At 34.1% G+C, this 14,689-nt stretch overlaps 2 protein-coding genes across 8 annotated transcripts in view; one reads left to right on the forward strand and one right to left on the reverse strand.

The window, feature by feature from the left end:
- LOC139994334 (uncharacterized) overlaps nucleotides 1-11,045 on the forward strand; it is a 54,309-nt gene extending 43,264 nt beyond the window's left edge. Inside the window, exons 1-8 of one of the 7 annotated variants that reach the window (XM_072016867.1) lie at nucleotides 6,755-7,276; nucleotides 7,356-7,548; nucleotides 7,904-8,532; nucleotides 8,622-8,770; nucleotides 8,846-9,053; nucleotides 9,126-9,317; nucleotides 9,405-9,534; nucleotides 9,606-11,045. In XM_072016867.1, the coding sequence (XP_071872968.1) occupies nucleotides 7,211-7,276; nucleotides 7,356-7,548; nucleotides 7,904-8,532; nucleotides 8,622-8,770; nucleotides 8,846-9,053; nucleotides 9,126-9,317; nucleotides 9,405-9,534; nucleotides 9,606-10,552 (2,514 nt within the window). In that variant the 5' untranslated portion in view covers nucleotides 6,755-7,210 and the 3' untranslated portion in view covers nucleotides 10,553-11,045. Of the gene's footprint in view, nucleotides 1-6,754; nucleotides 7,277-7,355; nucleotides 7,549-7,862; nucleotides 8,533-8,621; nucleotides 8,771-8,845; nucleotides 9,054-9,125; nucleotides 9,318-9,401; nucleotides 9,535-9,605 lie in introns of those variants that run through there. The other 6 variants (XM_072016866.1, XM_072016869.1, XM_072016871.1 and 3 more) reach the window with 6 other exon arrangements.
- Nucleotides 1,279-6,571, reverse strand: Pins (G-protein-signaling modulator pins). The gene is made up of 8 exons (XM_072016872.1): nucleotides 6,200-6,571; nucleotides 5,258-5,623; nucleotides 5,047-5,189; nucleotides 4,737-4,976; nucleotides 4,190-4,661; nucleotides 3,886-4,103; nucleotides 3,667-3,811; nucleotides 1,279-3,591 (listed from the first exon to the last, which is right to left on the reverse strand). Exons 1-8 carry the CDS (start codon nucleotides 6,242-6,244, stop codon nucleotides 3,388-3,390), a joined length of 1,833 nt encoding a protein of 610 aa, XP_071872973.1. The 5' UTR covers nucleotides 6,245-6,571; the 3' UTR covers nucleotides 1,279-3,387.
- Nucleotides 11,046-14,689: the final 3,644 nt, after the last annotated feature.

Raw genomic sequence — 14,689 nt, forward strand, 5'->3', positions numbered from 1 at the left:
AGAAATACACGAATAAAGCCAACAAGCTGTCTCATTAGTGACGATAAAATGGTAATAATAGACGCTGGAGTGCTCTAATTTATTTGGAGAGGTAAGAAACGAGCAACATTCGCGTCGCAGATAATCTGTGTCTGATGTAAAAAGATGAAATAAAAAAATGGATGATTAATAAAATGTTGGGAGGATACCATTTGGATTTATAACGGGCCGATGTGGTATACCCTTGCCGGCCTTGTTCATCGAATACACATTCATCCAGCCCTGCCAAGATTGGTACCGACCATTCCAAACAAAATTGCTGCTCTCGCTACTTATTTCCAATCCATCCCGACCGCAGTACTGGAGATTTATTAGCGCGGAAATGAACCATCGTGCGAACTGAAAGTCGTCCCTTCATTGAACCACTTGATCAGTGTGTACGCTCCGATCAATTGTGCCGCGATCTCGAACAATCGTGAATCGCTTTGCGACTCTTTCTGAATGGACACTTTACTTTTTAATTAGCAATTTTTTCTTTCCTGTTGTTTAATATTTCTGTGATATGAGAAGTCGCTTAGAAACTAAACTGATCAATCCGATAAATTAAAATACATTATTTTTGGAAATATTTTAGCATGCATCCAATTTAAACCGCAAATAGGGGAGAAAAAACGATAATACTTTGAAAGATTTTGTTAGAAAGTGCGGGCATATCTGAATTAATATAGATTACCTGGCTGTGTAATAAGTGTTTATTATTCGCGATATGGTCTGGACTCTTTGAATTAGCGACAAATACTGTCAGTTGTCCCTAAATTCAAGTTATACAATTGTAAATAAGTTAAGTAAAGTTGATTTTTTCAACGGTAGAATTCGAGTAAAATTAATAGAAATTAACTTTTTAAGGGAGCATACATACATTTAGATTGTCTAAATTCTTTGCTCTTATCCACTTATGAGGTACTAAAGATCGGGGTAATTGAACGAGTTGTGTGTCGAGAAACAAACCATCCGGTCCATCTAGAATCAATATAAAATTACAATAAACAAAATTATGAAAAAACAATTTTTCTTATTAATTACTTTTGGGATGAGCCCAATTTTCCTTGTTTAACGCTGCATCGGACCATTCTGGCCACAACGTTGAATCATCTATGGAAGAAGCTTCGAATACAGATTCTGAAGGCTTTTTGGACATCACAGACATATTTGAAACATCTTTCTTTTAGTAAAAGACGATCGTCCTTATGTGAAAAATAAAAATGTTCATTGAGAACAAATAATAATTAAATATTAAAATTTGTGGAAAAAGTATATATATATATTTATTGAATCTCTATATTATACATAACTATATGATGGTGAGATGTAAATCTACGTCGAAAACAGACTCCATAAAAAAATAGTACAATTTAAAGAAACTATATTATCTCATTAGTACCTAGTCCGCTATGATGCCATCGCGAACCTTAAGAAACTAAATGTATTAAAGATATAGAATGTACTACAGACGTAACGTCTGCAAAAAAATAGTATTACTGATCTTTCGTTATTATATAAATTCAATAACGAATCAATAGTTGCTTCGATTCTTTCAATGACGACAATTATGAACGATGAGCTTGTACGTTTACACCATTAGAACGAATTTCTTCTTTTTTTTTCTTTTTTTTTTTTTTTTTGTTTGTTCTTTAACTCACTTTTCGTTTCAAGTTTATGTAGTTACACAATTTTCTTAACAACAAGAAAAATAATACTATAATTCATACATACAGGAATTACAATTAGTTCTCGTCCTTCCTTTTACATGACACTAATAATTTTTTTCTCCAACAATACTCGAACGTAGTTTTATAGTCGCTTGACCAGGCTTGGCTTAATTTTATATTCGCTTCCATAGTTAAGTTTAGATTTTAGTACACATGTATAATAAGTAGGCATGAAACAGTTTAGCCTCAAAGTACACATACACGCATAGTAGATCGATAGAATTACATAAACTTATTAAGGCATTGTTCCAATCTTCTTCTTGTTTTCTCTTTTAGATCCTTGAAGCGTTTTATTTCTAATAATCTCCCTACCGCATATATCCAGAAACAAACAACGCGTAGGATTTACATTAGGTTATTTATCGGTAAGATATCTTTAAAGGTTATAAATATAATATGGAATATTTAATGGAATGTTCAATACGTTCTTTTTTTAACAAATGTATTATCCAAGTATTTGTCTTTTCAAAGTTCTTAGAACACAACGAGATCAGGATGATACAGTGGATTGTATCAAATTGTAAGTTTGAGAATCCTTATAAATTGAATTCTCTTACGCATAATTAAGTCTGTTTGAAAGTTTTAAGATGGAATATCTATATAGAGTTTTGTAGTTAGGTACTATTGGAATTAAAGATGATCATGGTCGATCCAGTCTATCCACAGATACACCATTAACACTCCATCTACTTGGAATGTACAGAGTACAGATGAAAGATGGAAGCTGGTTACAACATCATATAATTAATAGAAGTGGTAACATTGGTTATAAATTATTATAATTATACTTGTTACAAACTTCGATTAATTCACATGCATTTATCAATATATAATAGGGAAAACAGTGAATACAGAAAAATAGACAAACAACGAAGACCAACAATTTCTTCTTTCTTTTTTATACTATATATTCAGATTCCAACAGATCAATTCTTTTTGGCACCAATTTTATCACGTAGTACCTCGCAATTCACGAAAATAATCGATATTTAATTATACAATACTGAATATGGAAAAAATAATGCCAGGATTGATAAATCTTCATCATTCCGTGCTCATGACTAACATTTTAAGTTCTTTGAAGAAATGTTCGCATGACTCAAACACTCAACCTGGCAGTGTTTATAATGTTATCAATTTAATTTTTTTATTGTGAATTATTTAGTCGCTTTCTAATCGCAGCTAAGAAAACAAATACTCTTGCATCTCAAAAATATTAATACAAAGTTATTTTCTATTTAATGTCGTGCAACATTTCCTGATTGGTTACACGAACAACATAGGTTCGTATATACAAAATTTGGCACCGTACTATGGATACTCAAGCAGTTAAAAAAAGTCGTTTTCAGCTTAGCAAAATCAGTATGCTATGATCGTAACAATACGGTATCGTTACGTTGTTCTACGTATAAAGTGAAAAACCAATGTCAATGGACGGTATAATAGTACCTTGCAGTTTCTTAAAGTCTGAATCATACTTGTACAATGATTTCATAGGCTATGAGCGGAATCCATAAATTAAGCATTGATTGTTTCGTAAATCATAAAAGAAGACAACTAGAAATTGCGTGGAACAAATCGTAGAATTTCAAGCAGGTTCATTACCATAAGATTTCCCACATTTATATATATTAATGCTTTAACAGGTTTTGCCAGGACCAGAGGCTCTTTGATCTTCCATTCGTCCGGCCTGAAGTCTTTGTATTAAAGCGAAAAGATCCTCCTCAGGCACTGTCGACCCTGCTTGAGTAGTCCCATTAGATCTTTGGTTGTGTTCCTCTTCAGCATCGTGCACCGTTGATGCTGCTGGTAAAGGGCTCCGCTGATCTTCTAAACGCGAACCCTATATACGCAATTTATTTAACATTTGATATGATGAGTTTAATAGAAGAAAAGTACATGAGTGTGTGATATGTACCTGGCACCTAACCAACATTTCGATAAAGGAATCGTCGGAATCTTGATTACTGTTTAGGCCAGGTAAGTAAGGCAGCGTCACTCGTTGCTCATCCATTCTTTTACTTTGCATTCCAGCAATTAGTTCTAGTAAATCTTCTCCATCCCTGAGAATAAAATTAATGTATTTTAATATATACTATCAGTAAATAGAATAATGATTTTTGCAAAAGACACGTACTTATCTTCCGACTCGCACACCTCAGGTGTTATCGTTCTAAACTTCGGATTGCGATTTATATTCAATGCACAACGTTGATCGTCCATTCTACCAGATTGAAAACGAGATAGAAGATCAAAGAAACTATCTTCTTCTTTTTGAGTAAGTTGTGGTGTCGCGTTATTACTTTTATCTATTTGAGATTCAGCTTGCTCTTTTAGTTTTGCATCCGGTGTGAGCTAAATAAAAATGATAATTTCGTTAGAAATCTCCAACTCATTATTGTAATATTGTAAAATAAAATTATATTAAATAATCAAATTACCTTAATGAGATCGAGATTATCCATGCTTTGTCGTCTAAGTCTATATCTACACGGTGAAGATATATTAACATTTGAGCCAGTATTGGTCGATAGTTTTTGTGCAATATTTTCTTTATTATTCTCTTGCTGCCCTTTTTCCAAACCCAGAATCTTTTGTAAATCATCGACATTCATTTGTGCAGTAGCTTGTCCCATTGGATCTTCCAATTCTTTGGAAATGTTTAGATGTAGATTGGCATAGTGTAGTGCTTTTTCATGGTTACCCATTGCAGCATATGCATTTCCCAAAGACCAGCAGGCACGGCCTTCACCTACACGATCTTTAAGCTGTTGTGCTATTTCAAGGTGCCACAAATGGTATTCTATTGCAGTTGGATAATCTCGCAATAGAGTATACGTATTTCCTAGAGAATAGCATGCCTGCGCTTCTACTTCTCTATCTCCTAACTCTTGTGCAAGGACTAGAGTTCTCCTAGAGTAGAATAATTAATGTTTATCTACATATTGATTTATTGATTTGAAGAGAAAATGTAACCTAAATACATACTTATAATGTTGTGCAGCTTTCTCAAATTCACCAAGAAATATATGTGAATTTCCTAGATTGCTGTTTGCCCTCCTCTCAGCAGCTTTATCACCAAATTCTCTGGCAATCTTTAATCTTTCATTGTGATAATAAATTGCTTGTTGAAAATCACCAAGAAGATAAAATGTATTTCCTAAATTTCCACAAGCTCTACCTTGAGCAGCAGAATCTTCCAATTCCTTCATCAATTCTAAGTTTTCTCTATAAAAGGAATTTATATGATTTATGTGTATCAGTCTATATCCCAGCTTAAGAGCTTCAATTTTCTTACTCATAATAGTGTACAGCTTGTTGTAAACATTGTCTGACATCCTCAGAGAATTCCCCAGGATCTTGATGACCTACTCTACCCGCCTGTTTACCTTTAGCATGATAGACATTCCCCAAATTGTATAAAGCTCTTCCTTCACTTAGCTATGTAAGAAATTATTGTTTTTAATAACTAGTAGGAACTAAATATAAGTTTTTGATCATATACACACCTTGTCTCCAATTTCTCTTGAAATTTCCAAGTGTCTCTTGCAACAAATCATAGCCTCATCAAACTTTCCCATGACTTTTAATGTATTTCCCAAGTTTCCACTAGACTTTGCTTCTCCTAATTTGTCTCCCATATTACGTGCTAGTGTCAAATCCAATTTATGATATTGCATTGCTTTCACATAGTCTCCAAGGTAAAAATAAGCATTTCCTAATTGGCTGTAAATTGCACTTAAGATCCTTAAGTCATCTGTACCAGCTTGAATTGCAGCTTGAAAGAATGCTACCCCAGATTTACAATCTCCAGCCTTACATAGGCGTTCACCCTCAAGTGCCAATTCAAGACACATATTCCACCTTTCACTATTCTGTCAAATGTAAAAAATTTCATCTATCATATACTTGTTTATCATTCCTCCAATTTGTGTTTTCATCACTTCAAATATATTAGAAACATATGTCAATTTAGCAAGAAGGATAATAACATAATTTCTAATGCACAATCACAATGTGAAAACAGAAAAATAGAAAAGAAAGGAAAGAATATTGGAATGATCATGGGAGTGGCAGATCATGCAATTGCAATAAATTGATTAGAGATAGAATATTTATACTGAAAGCTTAAATTTATTCTTATTAGTTATTTAAGACGGATAATAAATTCATGAAATGTTTACTTAATCGTAAATCTAATTAATTCATTAATAGATAGGTATATATGACAACTTGAGTAAGTACTTATACATAATATCCATCACTTCTTTATTTTTGGCGTGATATATTTTTTGTTATTTGTAGAAAGCTTCAAGAAATTATATGCTGCTAATAAATAGTAAAAAGTGAAACGAATAAAAGCGAATTAATTGTGCACAGTAACGCGATGATAGACCAGTATGAGTCACGCGAGTCATGTAAAAGCGAATTAATTAGTATGGTTCACTTACTTGCCCTTCTGATGTTAAATTTTCCGCACTCGCGCTCAGAGACATTGTGCTCCCTTTCGTTTTCGTTCTCCCCTCGTAAATTAACAATCGATCCTTGAAGTTCCACGACCGTAAATAACAACGAGTCTTACGTACGCGGTAGGCGATTATTCGAGTTACGACGGTAATTCGACGTGCACAATTTCTCACGCATCGTGCTATTGCTGTTTTTGGTACTGCGATTTTATTATTTCTTTGCAGTAATCACATCCGCGTGCTTCTCGCGAGTAAAACGCGCATCACCTTTCCCTCCAATCCAGTAACCACTCGCCGCAGTTTCCAAATGCAACTGACCGAAAATTGAGCGTCCAAACAAATGGCGCTGGATGTATGTCCCTGGTGCAACGTCCAATCGCGTTCCATTTGGTGACAAAACGAAATTCTCTAAGATGCAACACATGGTATCAGAAATTATTCACACCCATAGTTCTAGTTGTTTCACAGTACATTACGGTGCTGCACCATGCGGCCAAGTGCTGAGTTTAATTGATATTAGTATATACAAAAACCTATAAAATTAGGGATCTTCTCTCTTTAGTTGGAATTTAGCATATATAGTTTGTTGTCTCGGCTACGTACAATTAAAGTACTATACAAATAAATTTGCGGCTCTAGAATTTAACCTATTATCATATAAGATATCCACGTTAGAGGGCACTACAGGCCTACACCAATTCACAACATATGCACCGATTTTGGACTCGACCGCAAATGTGTAATCGCACACGATGCATCTCGTGTGTATATCTTTTTGTTCATGCTATTCATCTTCGGTATTCTGAAGTTCTCTTCGTATTTACAGTGTTCGATCGGTAGAGTTTGACAGAACATGAAGTTCATATATAATTCTGTTTTTGTTGAATGATGTTTAAGTCGGTAAACGAAGTAAATTTGTGAGAAGTGAGTCGAGTCGCGCGGTGAACAGAACGATATTAAACGGTGAAGTGAAGGAGGAGAATCTTTTTGGGTCTGATGAATTTCGAATGGATACACAACCTCTCTACTGAATGGTTTTCATCTCACTGGGTTTACTTTGTCGTAAGATAGATATTTAACAATAATTGTAGCTTTTCCCCTTGTATTCCGTAACTTTATATCGCGTTCTTCTACCGTATAGAAAGTATTTGTTATATTAATAATGAGCGATGGTAAGAAAGTAGGTGAAAATTCCAGTACTGAGGTTGTTAACCAATTTCGAAGCTGTAGGGATCTTAGTGATATCGTGCCTCTGTATACGCAACGCGCGCTTTACTTAAAACCAGTCGCAAAGATAAATGTTTCTGTTAATCTTCCTCAACTAAAAGTAGCAGGTAAAACGGTCATGAATGATATGTATTTTATCTTCATTTTTACTTACTGAGAAAGATCACATTTCTATTTTCGTTTAAACTTATGTTTGTCATTTCTTATTACTGAGAACTTTATCAAATGACTTTTTATTCACATTTCAATCACTATTTATGTTATTAGAAACATATTTATGTATATTTTAATCATGATTCTTCTAGGTTTATAAAATGAATTTAATAAATACACCGATTAACTATGTTGAAATTTTGTGACAGGAAACAACTTTATTGTTTTGAATTCTATGTATATTTATAATTATATGTAATATTTTTAGCATAGTAGGTTTTTACAGAAAATTAACTGCGATATAAATAGGAAAGACAATATCAACATGGGAAGTAATGGAGAAGATCCGTGCCCTTATATTACCGGACGAGTTTGCATCTCTGAAAGTAGCCAAGAGTACATTGGAATTTATCAGATTGGAAGGAGATTTGCAAGACAGATGCAGACTACAGCGTGTGCTTGCAAGATTGGATTCCCAGCGTTTGAACTTGTCCGGATTCCCCAATGTGCTAAAAGTCCGTGCAGCAGAAACAAAGGATGATTTTCCAACGAGGCATAGTTGGAATTCTTATTTCAGAGATGCCAAGCATATGAATGAACTAAAACCTGGAGAAAGGCCTGATACTATACACATAACAGGCTTACCTGTTAAATGGTTCACTGAAGATGGTGCAACTATGCCCAGTGAATCCTTGATCAATAAGATCTTCAAGAAATGGGGAGTACTTAGAAGAATAGATGTACCTGCTGCTGATCCTTATAGGTCTAGAATGCGTCTTGGCACAAATATAAATAAGTTTAGTTACGAAGATGGCATATTTTTTGATGCATATATTCAATATATTGAATATATGGATTTTGTTAGAGCTATGGATGCATTGCGTGGTATGAAACTTCTTAAAAAAGAAGAAGAAAAAGCATTTACAGCCTCTATTAAGGTGTGTTTGCGAAGTAGGCATACATAAGTTATATCAACTGTAATAATAAAATTAAGAAAGTCGTTTTTTATATTTGTTATTTTATATAGATTACTTTTGATAAAACAAAACACATGAGCGACAGTTCTGTTGCACATAGAGAATTTGAAAGAAAACGTCTTATAGCCCAGGATACATTAGCAGCAGAACGACTTCGTAGGAAAGAAGAAGCTGAAGAAAAACGTCGAGAAGAACTAAAGTAATTAGCAGTAATATTTATAGTGGAGACTGTAAATAAAAAACCATGTAACATTTCGTACATTATCTCCTCTAGGAAAAAAGAAGAAGCCGATGCAGTAGCTAAAGAAAATAGACGGAAAAAACGAGAAGAGAAACGAAAACGTAGAGCTATAACTATATTTCGAAAGAAGGAAGAGGATAAAGTGTCCATGAAGATTGCCAGAGAAGGTCAAAAATTAATAAAAGCACAAAGGCAACTTGAAAGCATTCGTTTGTTAGATGAATTATTTGATAGAATAAAGGTAAAATTCAGTGAAATTTTCATTATATCTTGGTAAGAATAAAATTGACTAAAATTAATTTTCCATATTAAGATAAAAGTGGAAAACAATGAGATTAAAATAGATGAATTCTCAAACGATACAAAAAAGGAAGACAAAAGAAGTAATAAAGTAGATGGTACTATTGAAATATTGAGTTCAGAAGAAGATTCTAAGGATGAAAAGAAAGATAAGAAAGTAAAAAAACCAAAAAAGAAAAAATCTAAGAAAGAAAAAAAGAAAAAAGTAATAAATGCATTTCTTATATTTCTATCGTTTTCTTCCTTTCTTTTTTTTAATTTTTATATTGAGCAATTTAATCTTTTTCAGAAGAAACGAAAGAAGGGTGGTAAAAATTCCGAAAATTCTGCAAGCCCAAGCGAGGAATCAGGCGCAGAAGAGCAAACAAAAAAATTAAAAAGTGTTCTGAATCAAAATGTTACATATCCATCATCGTCAACAGGTAAACACGAATAATAACAAAATTCAATACGTGTCACCAAAAATACTAATTAATTGTATTTTTTCTTTCAGCACCGTCGACTTTAGAATCTCTTTCTTATCCCACCCTCTATCCACGTTTTCCACAACCGTGGTATTATGATGCGCCTTTGCCTGTGATTTACCCCAGTTTACCGAGAGGTATATCCAGAGGTGGTCGTTTTCCACGAGGACGGGGTAGGGGATTTTCATGGCGTAATGCTGGAAATCCTCACACGTTGCATACATTTAATCCTCATCTGTATAACGAACAGTACTACAAATACTTTGCTCATTTAGTAGGTCAAGATTATCATTCTTTCGACTACAGAAGCTCACGGTCACGTAGTCGTAAAAGATCGTTCAGCAGATCTAGATCAAGATCAAGATCAATATCGAGATCGAGGTCTAGATCGAGGTCAAAGTCACGGTTGAGATCAAAGTCACGGTCGAGGTCAAGATCAAGATCAAGATCAAGGTCTCGCTCGAAATCGAGATCTAAATCACGCGGCAAATCAAGGTCGCAATCACGTTCAAGGTCGAAATTGAGGTCTGGATCGAGATCTCGTAGTAGAAGACAAAGCAGAAGTAGATCCCGTTCGAAAAGACGTCGAGGAAGATCGAGATCAAGATCGAAATCCGGCACTAGAATGAGGTCTCGATCGCAACGATCGAGATCTAAGAAGAAATCTCGTTCTAAGAGTCACTCTAATTCTCGAAACAACAGTAAACATCCTTATAGGCGCAGGCGAGAAAGATCAATATCGAAGGTAAAAATTACAAGAGCTAAATCTCGTAGTACGTCGCCTAAAAGAAGATCGCGTAGTAGTACCTGGTCCATGCCTAAATCTCCTGACAGAAGAAGCTGTTCTTGGTCAAAAGGGGCAGAAGCTGTGAGCAATAAAACGGACACTGTTCAATCGACAAGTATAATGGAGCAAGAAGCTGCAAATAAAGAAGCACCACAAACCTTTCATTTGGAGAATATAACTTCCGATTGACAAGAATCGGAGACCATTCTTCCACATTGTGTCTTCGATGCTCCCGCGTAAGAAAAACGTATAGCTAATTCTTTGTACAAAATCTGTATGAAATCCGTGAGTGCGTAATCCTAATCGTTTGTAGTATTTCTTTGATAAAAGAAGATATATATTTTTATTCATGTGCTAGCTCTTCCTAGTTTTAAAGAATTCCATATATATAGCAATATATACGAGAGACGATATTTAAGTGCATCACTTATACATGTACGTGCAAAGTATTGTTAACGACCTAATCCTATGGATGTTTGAACTTTGAATGTGTATTGTACATATATTATGAATGATATAGTCAACAAAGGTTGCTAAAGTACGCATTTTTATCTCAAGATTAAAAATAAACCTGTGACATCGACGTATTAAATATCTGTTGAACCATCCCAAGTGTGGTAGTACATTGATGTCTATTTTGGTAAATTGTTTATTGATCCAAATATATGTACGTTTTGGAATACTCTTCATTGTTACGTAAACCAGACTTTATCTCTTTAGTTCCTTTTCGGGAAAGGTACAGGATGCATCAAAGTAAAAGACATTGAGATTCGACTTGCAAATTTTATTTGTTTTTCGGCATGAAAATGCATTGGTTCATAAACATTATTAGTCATTATACTCCTATCCTTTCGTAAAGGATCGAAGATCGGTTTTTTTTTCTTAGCAGCGTTCTTCGGAGATACACGCTACGATTACAGATTTATCGACTGGTGCTTCGCTTGATATTAATTAATTCGCCTATGATTAACAAAGATCATCGAAATTCATCGGTTTTATTTTCTTTCATTCTTTAACTTATTAGTGCCGTGATTAGCACCGCACGTGCGTATTCGCTCGACGTATCGCTTTCTCAAAACACGGTTTTTGTTCATTTCTTCATCTTTTTCTCTTTAAAAATATGTGCTACGTTTTTTGTTTGTTTGTCTTCTCATCGCTATATTTAATTATATAATAATATGTATGTATATATATAATACATATATATATATACACCTCGCATCGCCACTCGCATGTTTCGGAATAACAACACCGGTTTGCTCTATTTTTCCTTCTTAGTTTTACAATCGATGCTCGACAATGATATTCAATTTCACGAAAGATTCTTCATCATTCGCTAGAATATCGTTTACTTTACAAGCGTGTTTTGCCTTGTCTCTTTCCTTTCTTTACTCATTCAACGTTATTGGCATTACTCTTTTTACACTGGTTTCTCATTTATTCCGCTTTTTTTTTTTGTTTTCTTAAATCGTCTACCGCTACGGTATCTTCGGAATTGATTAGATATTGACTACTTTCAAGATTCGTTGCGTGGGAATTGTTTTTTTCTTTTTTAAATTTATTCATTGCACGACGATAGCGTTCGTTCACTCTCGCGTTAACAAGAATCACGATCACATCGTAAATTTCCTTCGGTTAGATAAAATTATAAATTCCCTCTTCTTATCTTTATTCTTGCTCACGATTCCCTTTGTAAAACGAATGCTATCATCTGTGATCGTTGGATCGGTGATCAGGGAAACGAGCTTGCTAGAATTGTACATGAAGTTATAAGTATACAATACATTTAGCAATTAACAGAAGAATAATCGAGTCATATAAAAATAAAAACAGTGAACAGTGATAAATCGAATGAGTATCCAATTTCGCAGTCCAATCAGAAAATTGCAAGGTAAATCTTTTTTACTTAAATATTATCACATAAATACATTTACCATTAATCACTGCAAAATTGAATTAAAATGTTTCGATTCTACTGAACAAAGTTCTACAGGATTCTAATTAGCCCTCAAATCACCGATCCAATATTTATCGAAATTAACTTTGCGTCATCGTACGCTTCACGCCTATGGAATACAGAGGTACCATATTTTTTTGTTCAATCATGGTTCCATTCACCACGGTGTTTACATTCTATATGTGAATCGTCCATTTTCCAATGGTAAAGCTTCTAATGTTTACTCACGATCAATCATGGTACTAGGTAGAAAGAATCCTATGAAACACAATAGGGCAATTGAACGTGGAAAAAACAAAGTTTGAAACGAAAGCCTAGATTTCTGTCCAACGTACAGGTGGTGCGGTTGTTTGTTTCATTTTTAATCGATTCTCATTCACTCGATAAACTCGATATTATAATTATATTTGGCTAAAAATTCACTGGCCCTTTCAAGTATCGTCGCTAATTTATTTTCTCTTCTAAAAAGTTTCTATCTAGTTTCACTTTTTATTCTCCTGCCGATTGTTCGCTTTTTTCGTTTTTTCTTTTTTACAATCGATAGTTCAAGTAACAACGGTATTTTGTGAACGGTTTTCGATAGAAAATTAGCAAGAAATATAGATTTCTCTCAGTTCCTCTAAATTCAGTGGATACACCGAACATTTGGGAAATGAACGACCCAAAGATTTACAATTTTTTCGCAGTTGAGCAAGCAACATGTGCTTTTTCATCGCCAGCAATCGTTCAGCAATGTACAAGTGCTAACGTGGCACCCTGTGGGTTACTCGTTCGTAATCTAGATCTCTTTCGATGGGCTGTCACACTGAAAGGACACACAGAAGATGCAGCCTGTACACGATAGGAGTTCTACTTTGAAAAGCTCCTCCTCATTCACGAGACCGGAAACCTTAAAAGCGATGTACGATATTTCTTCACGTGCTATCGAACACGAAAAGAATGATCGAGGAAGATTGGATGAACAAATTCTTATTTGTGCCATGAAAAATTTCGTATATAAATTTGTCTATTCTTAAGTTGAATTTTTTTTCTTTTTTTAATAAATTACAGTGTTTTTATGCTTTTTACAATATCTGTAAAAAAGAGAAAAGAATGTTTAAGTGTCGTTATTTTAGTTCCTCTAAATAGTTGTTGGAATTTTATAAAATTCTTTTCAAAGTACGTGAAAAACTTTGCAGATTTTTATTCGATATTATATCGTGAAATTTGTACGCGTTGCAATTACATACACTATTCCACGAATAGTTTACTAGCAAGTAGAATTTTACAAAGTAGCTTTATGTGTTTTCCATCTGATTGAATTTGCAATTGTCGCCAGAAACTGAGACCCTTTCGACGATTTGTTTCAGCGATTTCCATGTTCCGTGCAGGTTGTCTGCGAACAAAACTCCCTGGACTTACGTAATCAATTGCAATGTCAACAGCACTCGCGATGGATTTATGTAGATGAAAGTAATCGAATCGTATCGTGAACAAAAATGTTGTACGCTGACTAGTCGTTATTGAATCATCGATCCAGCTGTTGTGGAACGAAGTTACTTTAGATGTTTCTGAAGACGTCAATAACGAGGTATGCCAAAGAATATTCTAAATTATGCAACATGATTCGATAAATTGTACGTAGCTAGCGAAACTTCCTGGCAATACTAATATTATTTGCTTGGAAAAAAAGTAGAAGTTTCCAAATATTTTAAACTTTGTTCACTTCTCTTTGTATTATATTCTTTATATTAACAATTTTTCAACTTTATTTTATTTGATATCTTTATAATGCAAAACGACTAACAGATCCACAATGGCCCTTCCATCGTTTTTATTTTACGTTAAAAACGAGAGTAAGTAAAGAAATATTCAATAAAGTCACAGATGATAGAATGAAATGACTGAAATTGATTACAAGTGACAAAGTTATTGTGAAGCTAGTTCATAAAATCGATTCGTTGTAAGCAATTGAGCGATAGTATAAACCTCTTTCAATGCACCATTCGTTCAACGCACCATCTATTAATAATGTTCATTTGTTAGAGCTTAACGATGATCAACGTTGATCGTTTAGACTAAATAAAACTACTTCCATACGACTCATTTATCAATCATGACGAGACAAGTACTGAAACGTAATTTTCAGTAGTATGAGTCAACCATGTATCAGGCACAGATGCAACCAGACTGAATTCATTCGTATAAAGACTCGACGACACGACGATTATATGATAAATGAGCGCGATGACGTGTTAAGAACGATAATAACAATTTCGAGAAATAACAACAAGCGACTTTACCTTGCTTCATCTTGTGTGTCTCCTGTCAATGATAAATAGTAAGAAAAATGGAGAAATTGGGAGATAGAGAGAGCTCATTAAAAAAGA

This window comes from Bombus fervidus, chromosome 14, assembly GCF_041682495.2.
Source record: "Bombus fervidus isolate BK054 chromosome 14, iyBomFerv1, whole genome shotgun sequence".
Lineage (NCBI taxonomy): Eukaryota > Metazoa > Arthropoda > Insecta > Hymenoptera > Apidae > Bombus > Bombus fervidus.